General features: G+C 32.0%; 1 protein-coding gene across 1 annotated transcript; it reads right to left on the reverse strand.

The window, feature by feature from the left end:
- Positions 1-8,776: 8,776 nt before the first annotated feature.
- Positions 8,777-22,117, reverse strand: LOC142607341 (linoleate 13S-lipoxygenase 2-1, chloroplastic-like). Its single transcript, XM_075778790.1, has 9 exons — positions 21,730-22,117; positions 18,847-19,118; positions 14,835-15,072; positions 11,924-12,250; positions 11,751-11,836; positions 11,193-11,303; positions 10,789-11,090; positions 10,049-10,315; positions 8,777-9,676 (listed from the first exon to the last, which is right to left on the reverse strand). Exons 1-9 carry the CDS (start codon positions 22,073-22,075, stop codon positions 8,917-8,919), a joined length of 2,709 nt encoding a protein of 902 aa, XP_075634905.1. The 5' UTR covers positions 22,076-22,117; the 3' UTR covers positions 8,777-8,916.
- Positions 22,118-26,782: the final 4,665 nt, after the last annotated feature.

Raw genomic sequence — 26,782 nt, forward strand, 5'->3', positions numbered from 1 at the left:
GTTTTGAAAACATCATTTTAAAAACCATAGATAAGCATTTGGTAAAAATGTGAAAATATGCGTTTTTTATTTTTAAAGTTACATTAAGCGTTTGGATATGTTGTTTTAAAAATAACTTTTTTAAGTGTAAATTCCAAAAAAGGACTTAATTATTTTGTTAAGGTTATTTTGTCATTATAAAGACCTCCTCCCTAAACTCTCTCTACATATCTAAATTTACACGCTCAGGCTTGAGGACTTTAATAGCTACTTCCACACCAAAAAATTATACTAAAACAATACCAAATAACCCAGCTACTTGGTAAAATATTAATAAGTTGTGCAGTTGAGTTAATGGGGGCATATCATAAGAGTGAAAATCCAGCAAACTACCAAGACTCTGTAAACTATACTAATTACAAAGACTCAATTGGAAGTTTAGTAAAAGATCCCCTAGTAGAAAAGCCTAAGAGTTGAAGAATTTTTTTTTTTTTTTGGGAGATAAAAGATAGAAATATTTATTGAATAGAGAAAAACCACGTACAAGAGAGTGTATAAACCTTGTTCAAACACACTGAAACAGGGGAAAAAGAAGACTTCTAAACAACTTCCAAATACATGCCTAAAAAAAATATCTAGACACTTCCAAAGCTGAAAGAGTGTTGCTGTGTGGGTCCTCTATTAGTTTCATCTGCAAAGCTAAGAAGCTTATCCATTGCTTCTTTGTGCGTTGGTGAGATTGTAGTATTCCTGCAAGAATCCAATTGCCCCCTCCAAAATGGATTTGGGGTGGGCTTGAACTCTCTTAGAGTATACTCTATTTCGTGCATTCCAAATCCCCCATGATACCACTGCCCACTTTTTAGATACCATTGTAATCATTATTGATTGCGTTCTCCAATTTCTGCATCCTATAGCCTGATATAGATTGTCAACACCAAACTAGCAACACGTGATATACAAATGCAGCCAAAGTAAACAGAACAGCTAGAATCCCAAAGATACATGGGTTCATTCAATTAAGAGAGAAATGGACTAGACATTCAAACACTCTGTATAATCAGAACTCTTCTAGCAAGAAATATAAAAAATAAAATAAAATAAAAAGAAGAAGAAGGCATAATCAGAAACTGCAGCCACACCAAACATCCAACCAAATTTTTATTCTAGTACAATCAGCTACCTCAAATTAATCATGATGCATCAAATGAGATAACAAAAATTAATGATTTTTTTTTTATTGAAACAGTCTGCATTCATTCAATTGAAAATGGAAGACAACAAAGTCCAAATACAAAGCTAGAACAGAGCTGAAACACAGAATAGCTACAAAGCTGATACAATAAAGCATTAAGTCTTATCCAGATGAATAAGGTGTTGCACCATAGAAACATAAAAATTTGTCCAAAAAAGAAATAATGAAAATACATTGGCTACAACCCACAAATGGACCGAGCAATCCTATCACGAATAACCTTCATCTCCTTATCATGCATATTTTCAATGTTTGCCTGACTGTTACTACATTCTTCACTACTATTGCTCTCTGGTTTGTCCAAGTTATGGTTATCCCATTTAAATCCCTTATTCTCCCTATCATGTTTTCTAATATAATTATGCAAGACACAAGTAGCAACTATAATGTTTCTTTGGTCCTTAATGTCGTAGGATGGCATTTGCTTCAAAATTTTCCATCTATTCTTCCACACTCCAAAAGTTCGCTCAATCACACTTCTAAGTGATGAGTGAACATAGTTAAACCTCTCTTCTAGGTGATTTCCTCTACCAGCTCGTCAAAAATCTGCAAGATGGTATCTTTGTCCCTTATAAGGTGGCAAATATCCAATCCTCAAGGGGTATCCAACATTAACTGAATAATATTTTCCTAACAAAATTAAAACATATGAGATGTGCATAAATAACATCCTTTATACATATTTAATATATAAATATAGTATATACCTGGTGGTGGTTTTGGAAAATTGACAAATTGTCGATGGATAGAATCTAAAAAAATGTGTGTATCATGTGCAACACCTTCCCATCCAACCATAACATATGTGAAGAGTAAATCCAAGTCACATACCGCCATCACATTAAAACTTGTCACACCTTTTCTATTATAATATGGAGTTTTCTTGTCCCCTCCAATAACAACTTGGATATGTGTACCATCAATGGCACCAATACAGTCCTAAAATATAATACAAAGTTATTAAAGAAATAATCATAACAAAAATTAGAAGCAAATTAGAATGAATGAAATAATACCTGAAAATGTGGCATGTATAATGGATTTTGTTGTATATATCTTGGAACTTCACTAAATGTATGGTCAAAAGGTTTAATGATATCCATTGGCATTATGTTAAGGCATTTAAGAACCCTATGAAAATGTCTATGAATAGTCTCACCAGAATATTGGAATCTTTCTTGAACCAATCTGTTACATGTTCCTTGTCCAAGTATCATCAAACATATACCTACTGACTCTTCAAGCCTAATGTGCCTTGTGTGCTGAAGTCCATATCTATGTTGCAAATCATTGCACAATTGAAGGAAACATGAGGCTTCATTCTAAACATCTCATGACATTTTGCTTCATTACCAATCAAACAATCCATCAACCACTTATAACCAGTTTGATCAGAATCTCTACAAGGTTGTTTATCAATGTATTTAATATAATATGTCATTGTTACATGACATCCAGCAACAACAAGATCATATAATTCATCATCATCTTCCACATCATAAGAATGATCATCATCACTATTATCAATATAATCATTGTAATCCATATGAATGACACCTAAAAAATGATAACAAACACTTAGAAAAATTACTAAAAAGAAATTGCTCAAATGAATAAATTCATATAATTATTAAAAACCTTGTTAAAACATCTAAACAAGTTCAAACCACCCTAACAAACACATTATTCAAAGGAAAAAACAATAAACTACGAAAAACCTAACAAAGAACACAATTTCAAGCAATTATCTTATTATAAACTTTTCCAAATTCTAGTTAATTGCTAAAGTAGTGCCCCCCTAACAATCTTGCTTAATCTTGTAGAAACTGAAGCTGTAAATGTGGTTCTCCCATCACGACAAACATCTCTCTGTTCTCTCGTTTTTGAAAAATACGCGCTGCCATGAAGTAGAGTTCAAATCCCTTCTCAATACCATCCAAAGTGCATACACGTTCCATGACATTACGAATAGTACTACCCGGCTCAACTGAAATAACTAAGTTCCTTGACTCCACAACATCACACATACGACTAAGTTGTTGAGTCATCTCCAATGCTGCTCCTCCTTTCTTCCCTTTGCCCTGTGTGGATGATGGCAAAGCTAGCTTCTTTCCTTTGCCTTGTGTTGGTTGTATAGGGTTAAGTGGCTGTGTAGGGTTAGGAGTCTCAACTTCGTTAGGATCATCATCATCATTATTATCTGGAGATGATGAGTCAGTAGACATTTCACCTAACCACTCCTTACGTGTCTCAATATCATCAGGTAGCACACCTGAAGTGGGGGCCCATGCTAATTCTCCAGTGGCTGCAATGTCCTTAAACATGATGTCTAATAACTCTACATTCTCCAAACCCTTCTCTCAAAATTAGCATTTTTTTTTTATATACTAATACAACAGTAATATAGTGGGTTATGTCAAACATACTATTAGCTTCCTCTCCCATCACTCATCAGTTGTAGATATTGTTCCTTTGGTTGCATCCCATCCCAATCCAGTTTCACTTCCTATTAACTTGTTCCAAAGTATCCATTCTTTCTTCAATCCATCCCACTTATGCTTAAACTTATCCCTAGAATATTTCTTTCCAATATTCTTCTCAAAAGCTTCTATAATGTTATTCCAACCCTCTTTTATTAAAGCAAGTACTAGGTCGATTATCCTTAAATACCTCATCCACACAAGCTTCACAAAAGATTGTTGTTTGTCTTGATGTCCAAATAGCTCTAACACTTGAGCTATTTTTGGATGGTTTAGGGTTGGGATTTGAAGTCTCCTTTATCTTAACCATCTAAAAAAAACATAGGTTTGTTAATAATGTAACATGCTGATCCATGAACAATTAGGAAAAAAATCTAGGATAAAAAACTTGTGTATGTACTACACTTGTTGCCTTTCTACTAATAAAGCTAGTAAAAAAAATAATAAAAAGTTTGTGTCAAGTCTATATAGTTATTTAGTGAATCACCACCTCCAAAGAATCAAAAGCTACAGTTCTTCATCAAGACCCAAAAAAAAAAAAAAAATCTTGATAGTATCCATGCAATGCTTTGAGAGAGAAATTGCATTGGTTACATTATGGAATAATGTGAAACAAACAAACTTATTTAGCTCCTATGATCATCTACAAATAAGCAAAATATAGCTGTCCAGGAATCATAAGAAAAAAAAAGCTAAAAATGAACAAAACCCACCTAAACTTGGCCTTTTGCTACTGTTAATGCATTAATTAGTGTGTATCAGTAGACATACATGTATTTTTTTAAAGACACAAGACATGACATTTGTATAAACATAAAGTAATAGCAGTGGCAAAGAAATTGGTGTGCTATTTTTTTGAGGTTGCCAAACTAGGTATGGAAATCATTCAGTACATTGATCTAAAATGTGAATGGTATGGTTCATTTGAATTGTAGATGTGACTTTAGTAAGTGTTTATTAGAGACCAATTTTGCAAGTCAGTTGCATGCTTTTCTGGTTATTCAGCAGCTGTAGTGTAGCTTAAAAAGCTATTTGTTTGCTTCAAGAACTATAATTATACTACCACTATATAACAAATATAATCTCTCTGCCTAAAAGCCATGAAACTTGAATATTTGAAAAGATGTATGGTTTCAAGGGCAAGTGCCACTCTACAAACTCAGCTAAAATATATGGTTCATATACGTGTATTGAAATATATGGTTCATGTAAAAGATGTATCCAATATCTTGTCATATAAAAGCTGACAGACACAATAGCAAACTTATTGATAAAGACCGCAAGTAAAATTCTTTATCATTCCAAATTTGCTCCATAACAGCAGATTGTTTGTTTCAATAAGTAGTATTTTTGCTCTTTTCCACTTTGTTATTAGAACTATGCCCACTACACAGAGATAGACATACCTAAGCCTCAACTCTCCAGTAGAACACATAAATAGATACCAAAATCTGTCAAACTCAGGGGCACCTCACATAGAGAGGATACACAAACACTATACTAGAAGTGCATTTACAATACCCATTAAGCCTTTTATCACTAAAGAATGTTAAAAATTAAATTTTTATCAAAAGCCCATAAACACAAACCTGATTCTTGAATGAGAAACATAATAAAGCAATAATTATAATGAAAACCCAAAATGGGCAGGTCTCAAAAGCAGCCAAAAACCCAAATAAATCCACAACATAGAAACAGAAACAATTGTAGCAATAATTATATCAGTCAAAATAAGTTCTAACATTTAGGATTCTAACAATGTGTAACCCACCAAGCAAAAATCCCAAATCTATAACATAAATTCAGCAAAAGAGGAATGGAGAATTGTTACCAGGCAAGCAAGATGAAGAACGAAGACTAGAAACAAAGCAGAAGAGAGCCCGTGGAGACTGAGAGAACAGGGTAGCAAATATACATGAAGAGCTTGTGAAGATTGAGAGAACAAGGCAGTAGATATACATGGAGAGCCCGTGGAGATTGACTGAGAAAATAGAGGAAGAGGTATACATGGGGAAGGGATAAAGTTGGTATTTTGGTAAAACCGATTATCGTTTTGGCGCTATTTTGATTTCCTGGAGAAAAAAATTGCGGTAATCCAACCTGCGTTTCTGAAAAAGTAGATCTTTGCAATGTTTTGTAAACGTAAAAAATCTGAATTTTGAAACACAAACGTGCTGATTTTTGTGGAGCCAAACGGTTTATAAAATCACATTTTGTGTAAAACGCACGTTAAGGCTTTGTGAATAGCCTATCCAAACGGGCTCTAAATTGGGTTAGGAGCTGGCGTAAAGAGGTGTTTTATGCCAGCCAATCCTGACCTGACACGTCAGCAAATAAAAAAAAAACATTTTTTCTCTTCCTCTCTCCTCTTCCCATCTCCCTCACTTTTCCAGAAACGTTGAAGGCTTGAAACAAGCCACAGCCTCTCTTTTCTTCATATCTCCCTCTCTTCTGCAAAATCCTCTGAAAGCCTGCAAATTTTATAAAAAAATCCCAGCAAGGGAGCTGTTCACGCACCCAAACCAACCATCAATGGAACTCACAAAAAAATACAGTGAGAAACCCATGCCACAAACTCATATCCACCCACAAAAAAAATCTACCCAGCAGTTTTTACATTCTTTTCATTTGGCCCCTTTAATACCTTTTGGCCTAAAAAAAGCAAATGAGAAAAAACTAATTGGCTTATTTACAACCCCGTTAATCCCCAAGCCAAAATTACCAAATCAATTTTCACAAAAAAGCCATTAAAAGAACAAATGGGTCTCTGCTCTTTCTTTCTTTCTATCTACATATGACTAAATGCACAGATTTGTGGCATTAAACACTCATTTTTTTAAGATAAAACCAGGTTTTTTGAAGTGGGTTTCCTTTATTTCCTCAACCCATTTTAGGAAAATTAAGGCTTTTGCATTTGTGTACTGCTAATATGGTTCTGGTGTGTGTTTTTCTTGTTCCAATCAGAAAGAGCAAATGGGTCTCTGCAAGAAAGTTTCTTGCTTTTTGTTAATGGATGGGTCTGTGGATCTATGGATTTGAAAAAACCTCATTTTTTTAAGCTTAAAACTTGTTTTGGTGATGGGGGTTTTATTAATTTTTGTGAATATTAATTGGCATTGGAGAGAGAGAAAAATCAAGGCTTGCTTTGTTGAAGGTGAGAAGTGATTCAGTTGTTGTTCTTGGTTTTGTTTGCTGAGGCTGTTTTGGCATTTCTTCTATTGGTCAAGATTGAGCCTTTGAGAGAGCTTGTGATAAAGAGTTTGGATCAACTGAAGACTGGGAAAGGTCCTGCCACTATAAAAACTATAGCTGGTACCGTGTCTGTGATTCTACTATCAAGCCTTATGAGCATTGTTAAGATCCAGAACAAGGGTGCAAAGCTTGGAACCATGTCACCCATGGATCAGGTTCTATGGAGGACCCATTTGCTTGAGGCTTCACTCATGGTTATGTCTTCTATTTTTTCCTTCTTTGATTTCTTGTTTGTTTATTTCTTGTTTGTATGTTTTCTATATTTCTTGAAGTAAAATTGCTAGTTGAAATTGCTGGGTTGATTTTTTTTTTTGGGTGGATCTGAGTTTGTGGCATGGGTTCTTGCTGTATTTTTTTGTGAGTTCCATTGATGGAATTTGGTTGGTTTGGGTGCGTGAACAGCTCCTTTGTTGAGATTTTTTTTATAAAATTTGCAGGCTTTCAGAGGATTTTGCAGAAGAGAGGGAGATATGAAGAAAAGAGAGGCTGTGGCTTGTTTCAAGCCTCCAACGTTTTTGGAAAAGTGAGGGAGATGGAAAGAGGTGAGAGGGAGAGAAATTTTTTATTATTATTTGCTGACGTGTCAAGTCAGGATTGGCTGACGTATAGCACCCCTTTTACTCCAGCTCCTGACCCAATTTAATCTCAAAACGAAACTCAAACTTATGACAAATTTCATAGACCTAATAATTTCATCGCTTAATCACTTACGTGTGAAGTAGAGTTTGTCTTAAGAAGTTCTCACATGTTCTGCAATTTTGTTAGATAGCTTTAAGAATAAGGACCCTCTTTGAGCTGAAATTTCAAACCTCAGCATCAAAACTCGAGCACTATTCTAAATTTCTAACCCTTAATACACATAATGAATTGATATGAAATTCCACTCTTATTTTTCAAAATTAAACTTAATGCCAACCCTTTTTTTTCTCTGATGAAAGCCAACCCATTTTTAAGAGAGAGCGGGAACTAATACCAATAAAATGATGATGATAAAATAAAGTTTGGTCAATATATAATTGAATTAATTAGGTTCAATTATGAAATACAAGTCGCTTTTATTATTTCGTTTTCCATCATTTGGTTACCAAACAAAGGTAACAACTTCAAAAACTTAATCACTGTATTTTACATACACTCTGAATGTTAAAATTATTTAACACAAAAATTATTTCAACTAAGACTATACTTTTGAGAAATACGACTAACGTTTTTTAATAATTTAGGAAATTTTTTTTTTTTTAATTTAGGAACAAAAAAAATAACTTTATGAAATCTTTAAGATGAACATAACTTTTTTTGCATAAATTATAATTTGGAGATATATAATTATATCTACTATATTTAGTCTCAAACAAATCTTAAATAAATTTCACCAAGTGATATTTTTCAAATCTCCTCCAGAATATATCCTTGCTTAAGAAGTGTTTTGTTTTATTTGTTTTAGCTTCCATCACATTACATTTTATATGGACATCATATTTATATGAAATTTTGTTTAATTGCTTATATATATATATATATACACTTATTTTTAATTCGTTAACAATTTGAAATTAATTTTGCTTTCATTTTTTTTAATCTTGTCCTCAAAAACTAAAATCTTGGCTACCACACTTTATATATGTATTCATTCAACAAAATGAATTTAATGCAACAAAATTTAAAAAAGGTTTCTCTCCTTTTCATTTCTTTTTCTATTCAACCTTTTCTTTTTTAATTTGTGACCAATGATCATGTCTGTATTTGTTCAATGTAGGTGGTGGTGGTTGTTTTTGTTAAAAACCTTTTGTGATTTGATTATTGCTATATATTGAAAATGAAATAACCTAGCTCATGCCATTGAAGATTAATCCGGTTCATGCCATTGAAGATGAGGAAATCCAACTTATTTTTTGTCCAAATCTGCCATCTGACCTACAATCAACATTCGCAAAATAGACATTTCTAACTTCAAATAGAAATGCTATAAGGAACTCCTTTTCCAGTCACTCCAGGAGGTGAGAATGGCTTCAAGAGCTCATATGGCACAACCCCAGCTCCACTTCTGTTCTTCAAATCCCTATTTGCATTTCTCTCATCAATGGTCCCCTCAAGCTCCTTCAACCTCCCACTAAACTTTTCAAAAGCTCCCTTTATAAACTTGTCCTCAGACCATGCTGGCTCTATTTTCTCACCTAGATACTCCTCATCAGGTGAGTGGTTTGATAGTACATCCAAAATAGCCATAATTCTTGTTGCTTGAATTTGTGAAGGGAAGCATTGTAAGAGTGCACCTTCAGGCTTTTTCAAGAAGTTGTCCCAAAACTCTTTAGAAGGCTCTTCAGTGGGCATATTGGTTCTAGCAATGGTAGGTCGGTTAGGGAAATATGCACCATAAGCATACTGTCCAAAGTTCACGGCTGCATGGTGACCGGATGCCACCCATACGATTGTTGTGATAATTTCGATGAGGTCTTTTGGGGTTTTGAGGACTGGCCACCATGGTTCGTCCTTCTTGTCAGCATGACCTTCAGTTCGAATCTCATTCCACCATGCTTGGAGCTCTTGATCAGATGTTATAAGGCTAGCGTTAGGGTAGTAGTGGTTGACATACTCACTAACCCAATCTTTGATAGCATCCCAAAGGAGAAGGCCATCATTGGCAAAAGGATAGTCCTCAATTGAGAGCTTTAGACCATGTGGAGCTTTTGGATCCTCAACAGCCATTCCCCTGTAAAGTAAAAATGTTAGGACATCAGTTAGTCCTCTAATGGAGAGTCAGCTATGAAATGGGTTGTCAATTGTAATACAATTAAAATTGCTAATATTGTTCCCTTTGATTGCCAAGAGCTTGAAAGGGAAATTCACAAAAATAAAAAATTTTATAATGTTATTATAGATATTACATATTTTAATATATAAAACTTTTTTTTTAAATGTGCATGTATCACAAAATACTTATAAAGATATTTAATAATATATGTGGAATTAGTACCAATCATAATTATTGTCATGTCGGTTTTTAATCATCTTGTAATAAATTTTTTAAAGCAATCAATACATGTAGTCTACTTGTTTAAGAAATGTTTGTTTTCAAATTTACCTGCTAATTAAGTCAGCTGGTAATGCCTGCAGATTGAACTGCCATTGTTTGTCATAGGCGACCGAGCTAAACTCGATGGAGTATTTTCCTGGTGAGAATGAGCTCTCAATGATCCCTCCGGCATTGATTAGTGCTTCTCGAGCAAGGGCATTAATCTCCATAGTGTACCGAAAATGAGGGTGCAACAGTCTATAAATTGGGTGCATCACACTAAGTTGCCTATTTGTTGCTATTATATAAGGTTCCGTAGCACAATGAGTCCTTAGCCTGCAAAAGAGATGAAGAAAATCCCTTCTTAATAGATTATTTCTCAAGGCCACTCAATATATATATATATATATATACACACACACGCATACATATATATTTCAATACCTGCATGGACTTGTTTGTAGGTGTACATATTTCTCTTTTTTTACTACACTTCTTGTTGAATAAAATCTCACCCCAAAATTAGGGTCAAGTCCCATGAGGTTGTTCGGAATAGAATCTTCTCTAAACTTGAAATAAAGAGAATTTATATTTCATGATTAAATTCATAGGAAAAATGGTAAGGCTCACATCACACTTTCAGAGAGAGAGAGAGAGAGAGAAATGTGCATGGCCCCAAACTTTTCCGAAGGCTATTAAGATTAGGTTATCTGAGGTCTAGATGCTACAAATTATTTTAACTAACGAATACAGCTCCTTTCACATAAAGATGAACAAATGCAAAATCAAAATTTACCAGTGGAACATACCAATGACTAACAAGTTGGTGATAACCAGAATCATGGGCAAGCACATGAGCTTTGGCTAGCCTCCAAAGCCAGACACCAGTAGCATCCCAAGTAGGAAGGTAGACATCTTTCCATTGTGGCTTCCCATCCATTGGTGGCCGAGTCAACTCAATGGCCAGTGGCCTTAATGTGCCATTTGGGGTTAGGAAGAAGAGCGTCCGTGATCCATACAGAGTTGTGCCTTTAATTGCTCTTACTTTGCTCACATATGGCAATAATAGATCATGGTAATCTAGAATGAACAACTTCTTATTTTTTATGGCCTACATGAATTCAATTTATAAAAACTTTTGTGTGAGAGATAGAACCAATTATATATCTACTTGATACGTATAATTAATATTCTAAAAATGATATTGTGCTACCTCATTCACTGTCATGAAACCTTTGATCTCTTGTTCAATTAATTCTGTAGTGATGGCTGATTCTACTGGGCCATAGATCTTTGGGTCAAGTTCACTTTTCAATGGCCATTCCTGTTGGAATATACAAGTCGTGTCAAAATTAATTAAATAGTTAAGATATTAAATAGTTAAGATAACATAATTAAATCCAACTAATTATCTTAAATTTTTGTATAAAGTGTTGTTCTTATATATTATATTAACCTTTTAATTAGAGTCTCCTAAAGATCCCCAACAATTCATTGCAAGGAAATACTCAATCTTAGTTTTTGAATTTGTGTTGGTTTTTTTTTCTCTATAATTTAATTGCTACAACAAGAAGAAGAAGGAGATTCAAAACCAACAAAGTACCAAGACACAAGGTTTTTGACTGCTCAATGTGTTTATTAACCTCTAATTAAAGCTAAACCACGTATGTTGACTATGATTATACGTTCCAGTTATCACTTATATTCCATCCAATTTCTTTGATGCTTAATTATGCTCCATGCTATCATGGTATATGTCCACAAATCATACCGTGACCAACTTTATGCTATATGGGTTGAGACCAGCAAGAGTCTGCCTAGCGAACTCCTCATCCCTAAACCAAAAGAATTTGTCTCCTGCATGTGTAAAAACCACCATTTAGAGAAAGTGTAATAGAGAGGAAAAACTATTCAAAGATAAGTTTTATGTGTATGTTTTCTCACTCTCCATTGTTTCTGGTGTCTCAAACCGCAACAAATCATCTCCAGTATCAGTGATAGCCTTGAAAAGCCTAGGCAAGATGGTACTGAAAAATCCTTTATTTTGGTTTTTAAGAGGAGGCAAATTAATCCCTTCATTGAAAAGTGAATCAATGGCTGTGAAGTAGGGGAATCCAAGGTCAGCATCAATGATAGCAGTCTCTAAAGATGGCAACACTGCATGCAACACTGAGTACACTGTCTTTGCTGAGAATGTTAGTTGTTTTACTTCTGCGAAGCATTCATCTCTGGGAACATATACACTGGTGCTTCTTTGCTCCGACAATGGATCTACATACAAAGTAATTGTTCTTAGGATAAAAGTGTAAAATAAATAGAGGGCTACATTTACATAGTAACGATCGATATTTTAATTTATATTGTCTTGAATCCCTAGCAAAATAGGAAACCAGAACAAAAGCCTATTTTTAAAAACATATGAATGATGGGTTAAATTTACATGATCATGATATTTTATTTTGCTCTATTTATTCTTTCTTCTCCTAAAGCCCTAGCATATTGGAAAACCCTAGATGCATCTCACTGGTTTTCAAAACCTGAGGGGCCATTGACCCCTGTTCAACCCTCCCATGTTAGATTTTTTTTTCCCCCTTTTTTTTTTTTGTTTGGTAAATCTGTATTTCAAGAATCTCTTTTAGCTTCAGTTTCAAAGTTTCAAAGCTCAGTCAAGGAAAAATAATAGAATATAGAATTAAGTAGAATATGAATTACAATAAAATAGGAATTATTTAAAACTTTTATTTTAGTTAGAATTCAGTCATTGAAGAAAAAATGAAAAATGGACTCCACCACTGTAAAAGGAGGGCAATAATTTTATAATAAAAGGGGTAGAATGTTTGAGGAAACCCTTAAATTATGGTCCTTTTTTTTTACTTCATCTTTCTACCTACTTGCCGGACAATGATATGAAAGCAACCCAGCTAGACTAGGAAGCATAAGGGGCTCTTTGGGTAAAAAAAATGCTCACTTATCACTCGTCACTTTATAATTTGTCATTTATCATTGAAAATGTTACAACTTCCTAAGGTAGCATGTTTGACATATGTTTCTAACTTTTGATAACTCAAAAAATTTTACTTTTTGTGAGACCCACAAATTGACTTGGTGCAGATTTTACTTTTTCCCGCCCCGCCCCGCCTTGCCTTAACCCCCAAACTCATTGAACGCTAACTTCTTATTTATTATTATTATTTTTTTCCTTCAACCCCCAATACCCAAACTCACCAAACCCAAATTGCTCTCAAGCACCCTTAATCGCCTCCCTTTTCCTCCATTCATCGAACCCAGAGCTTCTTAAAAAAGGAAAAACAAAAAAAAAAAACCTAGAAAACCCAGTGTAAAAAAAAAAAAAAAGATAAATAAAGAAACCAAGCCCGGACCCAATGTGAAAAAAAGAAAAGAAAAAAAGATATAAATTACAGGGTGATGATGAAGAGCAAAGAAAATCAAATGAACAAAGAAAAAAGAAATTTAGGGTCCGTTTGGATAAAATTTATTGCTGAAAACTGAAAACACTGTAGCAAAATAATTTTAAAATGTGTGAATAATACCGCGGGACCCATTTTTAATGAAAAAGTGGCTGAAAAGTAAAATTTGTGGGTCCGTGAACAGTGCACGAATGCACTGTTTACGGAAGACTTGGTCAACAACTGCAGCTGGGAAGAAAAAAAAAAAAAAAAACTGAAGGCTGGACGCTGGACGCAGCCCTAGTATGATGAGGGAGTAGAAAGCTGGGTGGTAAAAACAAAATTTGAAAACAATGCCAAATAGACTTCCTCCTCATGGGATCCACTAATTTTAAATTATAGGTGATAAAAACAAAATAATAGATAATGAAAAACATGAAATTCAAACAACCTCATTACAGTACAGTCAGGTCATTCATCAAATTCAAATGATGACAAACTATACGATAGCTAACCATGTTCGTGTGATGGGGCCCTTAGAAAAAGAAATATCTGAGAAACACAGAAATTCTCTTCCATTTCACCAAAAAAAAAAATTTATCTTCCAAATGACAAGAGTAGGAAAGAATCAATGCAGTAAAAACAAAAAGAGATATTTTTCCTTATAAAAAAAAAAGGGGATATTTTCCAGTTTCTATCAAGAAATAAAAATAAAAATTAAACTCAATTTTCCATATATTAAACTTATTGCTAAATAATACATATTTAATTAATACATAAATATCCCGAATTTAGAAAAATACCAAATATAATTTAATAAAAAAATGCTTTAATATTAGGTTGTTTTTAGTCCAATAAAAAATAGATATATATCATACGAATAATTGGTTTGTATTTGATTTTCAAAATAATAATAATAATAATAATAATGGTTTGTCTTTAATATATGTAACAATGTAAAAGTAATTACATTACTAAATGTGGAAAAGTCAGGACTGAAAAAAAAAAAAAAAAAAATCCAATATTTTGGTTTTACCATTAGTTCCTACGTCAGATAACGTACAAACGTTAAAAGCTACAAGACAATCTAGCATGATAGGTTCACATGCCCCGCGTGATATAAGTGTCATGCCTTTAACCAAGACAAAATAAGTGTCATGCATGTCTAAATTAAGAGGCGGGATATGCTATTTTCATGCTCGTGTAAGGGGAGAATACATACAGTAAAAATAACATGTATTTTCTCTTTAACTAGTTACAAAGATTAATTAAATTTTATTATTATTATTATTAACAATTTAAGGAAAAATTATTTAATATTTTTGTTCTTATGAAATGTGCCTATTATATGTATGTGAGCTCTAAGATAGGTGTAGAAGATACTATCTCTTTTTAAACCACACCTCAAACATGAAAGAAGAAAAAAAAAATGCATGGTAATTTGGCACCTGTTTTACACCTAGGGCGCCCAGTCCTGCAACGTCTAGGATAGGGGTGCTCTTTGCCGCCGAGTACAGGTCTTTTAAGATCCGCACTACTATCAGGATTTCCAATATCGTTGTACACATCGTAATCGTATATTCTTTCAAAGCTCTTACGTTCTCCTTGGCCATTGCCTCGCAAAATCTCAAGTTCTGTTTCTCTTAACCTGCACAGCCCACTTGGTGTCCGTGATGGCAAGTATGACTGTTCCACATTGAAGATATATTTGTGAGTGTCACAATTCAAAGAATATATATATATCAACAAGGAAGTGTTAAAAAGAGACAACATTTACATTAGTTGCTTTGTTACATTATGAAATATGCTTGAAATTTTTTTTATATTTGGTATCAAAAACACAAATGATTTGTATGGAATTATATTGACATCCCCTAGGTTTTATATATTCATAATCAAGCCTCATGTGGTATCCATTATGGCATCATCCCATTGTTTTAATAGACTACTTCTGTCCACCCTCTGTTAAAAATCATTAGGGAAATCAGTAACATGAGATGTATATATATGCACTCACTCATCCATATCTCTATATCTGATCATACTTTCTTATTCTCAAATACATGACTAACTTTCATCAATGGTTTTATATAATGGGAAGAAATTTATTTGACTAATTCTCATATGACTATCTTTCATTAATGATATTACAGAAGTGGTTATAAATAATTTATTTAAATAATTAGATATCTTATGGCTGTGATTAAATTAATTTAAAAAGAGAGTATCAATTGAATTATGTATTTTAATAATAAAAACAGAAATAAGTGATATTTTAATCCTTTTTTTTGGGTAAAATACAAAAATTATCCTTAATGTTTAGGCTAATGTCAAGTATGTACTATTCAAAAATTTCAAAAATATCCAATTTGTCCCCTAAACACAAACTGCACTTAGTATTATTTATGTTCATTTTTCATAAAGCTAATTTATGGTCAAGCTAGTTAATTGTAACAGTACAATCCCACGAAGATAGACATCAACCAAAAATGGAGAAGGAACTAGAAGAATATTTCAAGGAACTAAAGAACTTTGAAACAATGTTTAGAATTTGAAATTAGGGTTAAATTAGATATTTTTGAAAATTTTGGATAATGCCTCACATTAGTCCAAACATTAGGGATCAATTTTTTTTTTTTATCCTTTTATTTTTGTGCCAATATTTTACCGTTATTTCTTTTTTTTAATCTTATTTTTTAAAATCTAATTAAAAAGATTCGCTTTAATGAAATAAATCATAAAAAAAAATTAAAAGAAATAAATCATAAAAAAGATGAGTCAGAATCACAGTACAATAATTAAATCAAACAAAAATGGTGGACCCCTGGTTATCAGTATAATTATGGCACCTGTCATCAGGATTGTCCTTGACATTCAATTTTTCTATCCTAATTGATAGGTTGGAGATGAGATTTCTGATTCCTTTCGGCCATCCCAGTGGTCCAATAACCTCAGTGATTTTGATGGGTGTTGCAGTTTATATCTATTCATAATTCTGTGACTTGTGGCTGAATGCCTGGTCCATAATTGTGAAAAAAACCTGTGGTCCAATTGATTTTTGATTTTTTTACTAAGAATGTAATATCTTTCAACAGTTGTTAAACATAGTTTATTATAATTGATATGTGATAAAAAAAAAAAATGATGCCAACACTAAACTCAATGAAAAAGAGTGATACTTCAATTATGACATGTAATATAAATAGTTGTGAAAAAAAGGTTAGAAAAAGGGTATTCCTAATATTACTTTTTCTCCTTTAAAACAACTAGGTTTTAAATCTAAGGTTTATGACAAAAATAAACCATGCATAGCAGTTTAATTGGCTTTTATCTATGAAAAATGTTAATGAATACCTTAAAAATATTAGTACTATATAGATCTCAAAAGATGGGAACAATACTATTTGATCACGGACAGGGATTCATTTAATGACTTTTGTTCGTATAAACTGAATATGAAATTGACAAGCCATGTATAGCCAATGAACTTGAACACCAACTATACTATTAGATGCATATTTTCTTTCTATTTTCTCAAAAATTATATGTTGTACCTGATATATATGCCAAATCTCTCATACATAGACAAGCTCCACAGTGTATGGACCTGTCAATGTGTGAGGGAGCCGGCATATATGCCGGCTACCCATATACCAGCTCCCACTTTCTTGTGAGAAAAAAGAAAACATGCATGTGCAAATAAACTCTAACAGAGTACCAGTAGTACTATATAGATCTCAATAGATGTGAACAATACTATTTGATCAAGGACAGGGATTCATTTAATGACTTTTGTTCGTATAAACTGAATATGAAATTGACAAGCCATGTATAGCCAATGAACTTGAACATCAACTACATGTCGTTGTCCTCTCTCTCTCTCTCTCTCTCAACAACTGGTTACCGGAACATTCACTCAGAACGATATGTGGTCAAGTGGTTGGCAGAAAATTTTTCAACGTTAATGAATAAGGGGTCTGAAATAGCAGTTTAAGTTATGGTGTTCGGATATTTTTGATATATATGTAAGTGAAAAGTATGTGAAAATGTATGTAATATTTTTATAAAATGTGTAAAAATATATTTAAACTAGCTTGGCAAACACCCCTAAGTGGCCATGCATTTAAATGCGTTCATTTTAGTGTTAATTTGAGGAGAAAAAAAAAATAGAGAAAGTAGGAAATTGTTACTCTACTTTTTATTTTATTACTCGCAAAATTATCTTAATTTCATGCCAATCCATTACTTTAATTACTTAATGAGCTAGCCAAGGTCCGTTTAGGAGAAGGGGAAAAATTAAAATAGAAAAAGTTTACAATATCTTTTGTGGGAAACAAAATAATTATGCAACTGTTTCCGCATGTTCCAAAAGAAAGGAAAAAACAAAGTGGGATGAAGTGACAATAACAAAACGAGTTCAAATCTTTTATTCTATTCTTCCTACATCACCATATATTTCACAAATAAAAATATGTCAAATATCCATCTATTTTATTAAATGTTAAATTTATGCCTTTATTATTTCAATTACCTAAATATGATAAGTTATTTATTTATTTATTTTAAGAAATTAAAATAATAAAAGGTATAAATTTAGCATTTAATAAAATTGATAAACATGTGGTATATTTTTATTTGTAGAATATATAATAGAGAAAAAAAAATGGGACAAAAGATTTAAATTTTAACAAAATTATATAGGCTAACTAGTCAGAAAGCATCTCATAAAAAATAAAAATAAAAAGGGGAGGGGAGGGGAGGGGAGGGGGGGGGGGGTGTTAGAAAGCTTGTGATGAAGTGACCATAAAAGAACTGTAGACATTATCTTCCTATATTTTGATTTTTTAAGAGATTGTTTTGATCGAGTATTATTGGGTTTGCTTGTGCCATTTCTTATTTCATAAAAATTATGTCCAAAAATTTCACTAAAGCTGTTTCCAACGAAATTTGAAAGGTTAATTATCATGGGCAAAGCAGGATGACTTGGTCAATTCCTGTCAAATCGTGTGCAGTTCTTGTTACAGTCTTTCCAGATAGTTTAAACCCATTCATTTTTTGTGTACAATAACCATAGTTTATAACGGGTTAAGTTCCGCTGTTTCAGTGTAAATAGCTATTAGTATAAAAAGGTGTTTGTCTTTTTACCTCCAGCATTGATTCTTTTTCTTAATAATTTGTTGATTCATAAATAATAATTATATGAATCAAATCCTTAATTTAAAGTCAATGATTTTTTTTTTTTTTACTAAAGAACGTAAAATTTGCTGGAAAACAATATTCTACTGCATTGATGTACAACTACAAGCAAGGTAATTTTTTTCTGCAAGTGGGCCAGCACGCTTATATAATTATATGTACTTGTGTATTTATTTATAATTATAATGTATACTCTTAAAGCATATATTAATTATCTATTTAAATTTTTTTTTTAAAACCAATTAATGCTTAAAAGAGGCTGACCTTGTTTGTAAAGAAGACCCTTTTCTGAGGATTGTCGTACTTTGAATGAACCCATGAATTACAATTCACATGAACAGAGCTATCAGAGAAGCCATCAAGGATAATATCCTGAAGATACATCTCCTTGTGGTGCTCATTCTCCACTAAAACAGCCCCAATCTCTCCAAAATCTACTGGAACTTCAAAACTTGACTCATACTTCACCACACCGTTCTCTTCGCCTTTCGTCCTGTGTGCGTAACCCTTGATTGTGTCCTTCTCTAATCCCGTCCCTTCAAAAAAAAAAAAAAAAAATGTTAGATAGTTTACATAAACAGTCACATCAACATACAGTTCAACGGACGCTAAAATACATACATAAATTAATTGTACATTTATTTTATGTCCTCTTTCATTGACGCTAAAACCCAACGAAATTTCTGTATCTCGCACGTTGTTTCCTATTTTATTTGGGACCGTAATTATAGAGTCGTTTTCCGCCTTTTCTATATCTCAGTTTATTGGGACCATTTGTTGAGGGCAACTAGATTCCTTTCTTTCTTTTTTTAATTCATTTTAATGGCAAAGTCATGAATCATGATGCTATTGAAAATTCACAAGTTGATTATTTCTATCTTTCTCTCTATCGCTATCTGCCCTACCTATATAAACAAGCACCAATAACTCTCTAACACACACAAACACATATTGACTTTTCTGAGAGTGAAGAGGATGGAAGAATAATCCATCTATTTGGTGGTAGATATATGAATAATCCATCTATTTGGTGGTAGGTATCATATATCTACCACCAAATAATCTTTGCCAACTCTGTATCTACATATCTAGTCACTAAATATTTAGTTGACAAAAATAATCTTTGTCAAAATAGTGTTTGTTTGAGAACAATTTATTTAGTTGAAATTGAAATTTTTTTCTGAAAATACTGTAAATAAAATTAAAAAGTAATTGAAATAGTACAGTAAGACCCATAAATATAATAACAAAATGTACAATGAGACTTATAAATAATAGCAAAAATAAGTTAAATAGTAAATAAATTGACTTTTTAAACCAATATCAAATGCAATTTGAACAAAAATCTTCTTTTGTTCATAACGATTGTTTGGTAGATGTTTTTAAAATATGTTTTCAGGATTATGAGAGACCCATTAAAAGTATTTGTTTGGTTTCTGTTTTTGAAATTTTACCTTGAAAATCATGTCCAAAAAATATTGAGCAAATGACCTTTTAGAGAACATGTTTTTGGTGTTTTTAGTATCAATTTTCTGCTTTGTAAATGACATTGTGGCAATCTTGTAATAAAAAAAAAAAAACTTAAAATAAAAACTCATTGCCAAACAAGTTTTTTAGGGAGCGACTATAAAACAATTTGAGAATAAGTTCTTAAAACACAGTTTTTAGTCTTTTTTTTAAGAAAAATATTGCTAGTGTGTAAAACCTACATGTTTCATTTTATACTCCACCATCTATAAAATGTTATGTTTATAGTGACATGTTGCCATAGATGGAGCATAAATTAAAACATTCAAAGTAGGATTTTTTTTTTTTTTTTTTAAGATTGAGGTAGATAGTGAAGGAAGGATGACGTAGATCTAAACTATAAATGCGAGCCACTATAAAATATATAATTATTTTAAGGCTATTCCGTGAATATAGTATGACCAAAATATTTATTCAATACGTTTCTATGATTTAGTAGTCATATAGTTGGACTTTTCTCAACAACAAAAAAAGTAGTTATTGTTGGACATGTATCTATCAATTAGCAAAGGAAAATCAAGAATTTTAGCATTAAAAAGGGGCTAGATTAGGGATAAAATTGTATGCACTTAAGATTTGAGAGTTCATGCCAAAATTATGTGAACTTTTGAGAAAATATCTAAATATTTTTCTAGGATTTGTCCTAGAATATAGAGGAATTTGGAGCATTTACAAAACCTTGGGGGATTAATTAACATGATTTGGAATAACTATCAACAAAGCTAGTGGGAATATATTTTACATTCCTAAATACTTATGTTAGGTCTCAACTCAAAAATATATCTCACAAACATTAAATTTATTTTAGCCATTTCATGAAAGCATCTATTAAGTTCTTGTATAAGTTATTCAAAGAAAAGATTAAATTTCAATTCCTTCAACCTTGAGCAGATTTATAAATTGTTAGATGTGAATACAAATCCTCAACATGGGTGCTCTATTCTATGGCCCATCAAATACAACATATTACATATTATTTTTTTAATAATTAAAAAAAAATCATAACATACTGTGGAATATAAAATAGAACATTCACCGTTAGATAGAGATTCTTTGTGCTTGTGCTGTACAAACTCTTGAACTTTATATTTTATTTATTTATATATATATATATATATATATATATATATATATATATATATATATATATATATATATATATGTGCTATTAAAATAAAGAAAATTAAAAAGTGATACCCGAAACTTCAGCAAAAAGTTTTTCCTTTTAGTTTAAAAGGACCCCTTTTAGTTTGATCCATGGAAATATTTAGAGCTCAAAAGTTATAGATATCTTTCTGCTAGTCTTCACCCAATTAACTCTAGTCTTCACACATAATATGTAGTAGAATTTGTAAAATAAGTAGAGGAAGAAAACAAAGAAATTCATTGCAAAGAAGAAGGAGAAGGAGAGGAAGAAATTCACTGCAAACAGAACAGAAAGTAAATAAATAAAGAGGAAATTAAAGAATCAAACCAAAACTAAGAGTCAAAATTTTTTTTTTGATAAATCAAAATGGAGAAGAAAAACCACAAACTCTTCCTTCAAATTTACGTTCTATATATAATAGTTAGAATATTGCCATATATATGCTTATTTTAATTTCTTGGACCAATACTTACTAGGATCAAGCTCTGCTTGAACGAGCTCCAAGAGAAGGGTTTTACCAAGTAAGTCCTTTACATCATCTAGCCCTCGGTCAATACCAAGGTTTGTGAGGAACCCACCAACAGTAGGTTTCACAGTTACAATTGCTTTCACAGAAATACTCTTCTCTGTAGAACTTGCTACAGCCTGAGCCTTTATGTTGTTAGGATTGAACCCAACTCGAACAATATGTTTGTTTTTTCTGCAGAATGAGTGCATTGAAATGGGAAGTGAAGCATTAAAATTGCCATGGATGAATGGATTGTGTAACAGGAAGGGAACTTTGGTGGAATTTGAGAGGTGAAGCTGTGGTTTCAGCATTTTTGGTAGTCAGAGAAGTTATGGTTGAACTGAAATTTGTGTAAGAGTTTGGTACCTAAGCACTTATTTATATAGAAATATTAGATATAAAGCACGTTAAAAAATAGAATAGAACCATGAGATTCAGACTCGCTATTGTTTTTCATTCCCACGTGATATAATAAGGATAGAATTATCAAACCAATATCTGTCCTTGTTCAGTGAGATTGCCAGAGACTCAGTCTACGTTATCCGGAGTCCGGACCGAGGTAGGAAGTAAATTAAGAATACATTTTCAATAGAATAGTTAGGTATAAGCAATGAAAATGTTATTTTGAATTTTTTTTTTTCACATTCATTCGATGTTAATAAAATTAATATAGTGTGGGTTCCAGACTTCCAGTTAGCTCAACTGATAGAGTCCCTGATGATTGTTTAAGAGATCTAGAGTTTAATCTCCGCCTACACCAAAAACTGATTGGTGTCTTGATCTGATGATAAAGAGCATCAGGAGCAAACGTCATAGGTTGAAACTCTCTAAAAAAATAAAATTAATATAGTGGTTGAACTATATAAATTTTTTTTATATATAATTCAATAATTATGGAAAGATGGAAGGATTTAAACTCTAAATATCTACTTTAAAAATACTAAATATACAAATCAATTGAATTATAAAACTCTTTGTAAAAAATAATATTGTTCTAGCCTCAACTTGACACAAATTATTGGGAAATTTTTTTTCTTTATTATTTCTTATTATTCCTCTAAATTTTGGATTTTTCCAAAAAAATAAAAAACTAAAATCCCATTCCCAATCTCCATCCAAAAATAATCCTTTCCCAATCCACAACATCATCCGTTGATCGGCTTGAATAGGCCGAAAGGATTTGGAGCATCTTTCAACCAAATATGTGGACCTAGCTCCTAGGTCACTTGTCTTTAAATTATTTAACGACCTTTTATGAAATTAAAAAGAAAAATAAGGGTCCAAATGTGTGAAAACGTGATTTTGACAATACCAAGTGGTGGCTCCAAATAATAATAATAATGTCAAATGGTGGAAGAGACAAATTAAAGGAAGATGCGTTGGCATATTATCCTCGTAAATTTTCTAGATAACTACGGCACTAGTATGCAACCAGATTTTTTTTTTTTTTTTTATGTCATGTGAAAATTGTTATTTAAAGCATTGCACGTGGAGAAATACTAAATACCCTTGCATCCTTGATAATGTAAAAAGTTTGAAAAAAAAAAAAACTCTGTGAATAGAGATTAAACTGAATTGCTATTCATGCAATAAAACTGGACATCGTAAAATCTTAGCCTAACCCTATTATAATTCTAGTAGGATTAGGTTTCTTGAGCAATAAGTGCAGGCATATGTTGGACTTTACAATAAGCTTGGATCCTAAAAGGATATAAAATAACATCTTCTTCAAACTCAAATTGGTAAATTTGACACTAGCTTAAGTTAGGAGAGAAGTATGAGGGAGAGACAAGGAACAAGGGGCTCGGTAAAAATGTTGGCAAACTATTCATTAGAAAAGATAGTTATAGTTAAAAAAAGACCATGAAGGAGATGATAACAAATGAAGTAACAACTTATGGCGGTATGTTCCTGATTGGCCTAGATCACCACCCAATTTATTTGATCTTGGGTTGGGTTTATCCCACAATGGGAGGTCCAAGGAACAACTGATGGTATCACTGGTGATTATACGGTGGTGCCTTCAGTATTAGGCTGCCTTAGATTCAGCTCGGCCATGGAGGTTCTCAAACAACCGAGCTCCCTTTCTGAAGTCTAAGCAGGACTTCCTTCTTCCCTAAAAAAAGTTCTCTTACTTTTCTCTCGTGTATCTCTCCACCAATTTTTTGTTCCAACCCCTTTTTTGTTCCCATCCTTCCTTATTTATACCCTTCTTTGAGTAGGGCGATCATGATGAGGGAATCTCTAACACGTAGGTGAGTCCCTCTGCTTATGGGGCATGAATGGCTTCTTCAATCTAAGCCATTGTTCCCGTGCATCGGGTCACATGTCAGAGTGGATCCCACCCATCTGCCATCAAGGTGACTCCCACGTAACTTGTACTTGATGTCAAGTTTTGTTGTTTAATGGGCGGACTTTCCCAAGGCACTCTTATTCTTGATAGGTGAACTCTCTCAAGGCATTAACTCTTATTATCGACACACCCCAGGCATTTCCCCAACTGCTAGGGCATTTGGGCTCGTGTTGGGCTGAGGTCATCCCAGTAGACATGGGCCCAACATAGTTTAGTGAATGGGCCTATTGTTCTCAGTCCATACAACCAATCTCAATATTCTTCATGGATTCATAGAAGACATCATTATAAACAATCTAAAAATGTCGCTCTAATTATAAAATAAAGAGAAGTTAGTAGCAAAATAGATCTTAAAGACTTATGGTTTTTCAAATAAGGTTAATTTGAAAATGAATTTCATCATGGATCTTTTTTTTTATTTTTAAATTGAGTTTTAAATTGAATAAACCAAAATTAAGAGTAACACATCCTCTGAGGTGAACAATTGAGTGCTACCTTTTGAATGCACTAATTTCATTTTTATTTTTTATTTTTTATACAAGAGAAATTCTTTTCTAATATAATTTCTCTATTCTAATATAATGTAAATGTATATATGTGTAAATTGTAAAGCTCTTTCTTGTAAACTTGATTCCAACATTTACCTCCTCCATTCCATAAAAATTTTGGACTTATGAATGATCATTATATATATTAAGAGCGCACGGTGATCTACTTTTATTTTTATTGGAGAACTACAAGGTGGAAGAACATTAATTAGCAGTTTGGAGCAGACCTATCACAGTTTAGGAATTAATGTCTCTACTGCTGTTGTACTGTTACGTTTTTTTTTGGTGAAGCCTGCACTGCATCTTCAATTTTATGAAACAGTTAATTGGATGATTAATTGATCAAATGAACCCTGGTCCCCTACCAAAAATCAAAGAGCGAGTACGTACATATTTGCTACCGGTATGGGGACCTAATAGCTTTAATGTGTAAGTCAAAAAAATAAAAATAAAAAAGTTCTTAAAAGGGAAAATTAATATAATGAAAAAGTCGTTGATTAGGGTTTTCTTTTATATAGATTTTTTTATTTATTAATGTTACCTTATTTTCCGTACGTATACTCAAATTCTCAGGTCAATTTATTCTAGCTATAAATGTTATCAATGATCGTTTCCGTGCTGTACTTTATTTTTTGTTTCAAAATTGATAGACTTGAGTGATATCTAGTCCAATCAGGTAAATTGGTTATATATAGTGGTAAATTGATAGACGCGTGTGCGATTAGGCTTTTTTTTTATTAGTGGTCCTATTTTATAGGAAAAAATTGTGTTTTATTTTTTAAATTTTATCTTCTCTATATATTAAGAGGATTTTTCTATATATTAAGAGGATTAAAAAAGTTAGTTATTGTGTTTTCAACTTACAAAAATACCCCTAATTTAATTAACTTATTTTTATTCCTAAAAAATAAAATAAAAATGTTAAAATTGTAAATCAACAAAAATTAATAACAAAAAAGTGGAAAAATAAAAATTGTTCACAATCCCCACTTTCTCCTAAAAAAAACCATCCCACCTTCTAAAAAAACCTACCCTACGGTTTTCTATTAAAAAACACCTATCCCAAGTTTTGTAAAAAAAATAAAACTACCCCACCTTCTTTAAAAAAAAAAAAAAAAAAAAAAAAAAACCCACCCACTGTTTCCTAAAAAAAAAACTGCCGCATATCACATAAAAAAACAAAATAAATAATAAATAAATAAAAACTAATATATATAATTTTTATTTTGAAAAAGTAATTTAAAAGTAGATAAAGTAATTTAAAAGTTAACAAGAGTGGTCATATTTTTTAGGCAATGTTTTAGTGGAAGTTAAAGTTGCATTTTTATCGGATTGTCCTTTAGTTTTATCTCTACTTAAACATAGGGGTGTAGGAGTATTTTTGAATTAAAAAATGAGGAATCCAAACAGAGAGAACCCCTTAAATAATAGTATAGATATAGATATAGATAAACAACTAAATAAATAAAAAAATTAACGCCAAAAACATATACAATGATGGTAAAAAAAAAATTTCTTAAAAAGAAAAAAAAATACGAAGAAGGAAAAAAGACAATGCTATTATCTATATTGTTCCCTATTATCTCATTCTTATTCCTATAAACAATCCAAGAGAGATCAAACAAAAAAACAATTAGAACTTGTTTCTTCTCCTACTAAAGCTGCAACACATTCATCATAAAATAACAAAGCCATACAGGAAAAGCTAAGAAAAAAAAATACGAAGTAAAAATCAAACCTTTAAGACCAAGGCATCGGCATTCTCATCAGCAAGACTACACCGAACAGTCTCCAAAATATCATGAAACAGTTGGTGAAACATATACAATGATGGTTAAAAAAAAAATTCTTAAAAAGAAAAAAAAAATATGAAGAAGGAAAAAAAAAAAAAAGAGGAAATAGAAGATAAAGATTTTTTAGAATTTAACTCTATCATGGACTCTTTAAAATCTAATCACCACATCATCAACTATTTAAATAAATAACTAAATAAAAAAATTAACACAAAAAACATATACAATGATGGTAAAAAAAAACTAAAAAACTTTAACGCCAAAAACATATACAATGACGGTAAAAAACAATTTCTTAAAAAGAACAAAAAAATTCGAAGAAGG

The sequence above is a fragment of the Castanea sativa genome, chromosome 8 (assembly GCF_040712315.1).
Source record: "Castanea sativa cultivar Marrone di Chiusa Pesio chromosome 8, ASM4071231v1".
Classification (NCBI taxonomy): domain Eukaryota; kingdom Viridiplantae; phylum Streptophyta; class Magnoliopsida; order Fagales; family Fagaceae; genus Castanea; species Castanea sativa.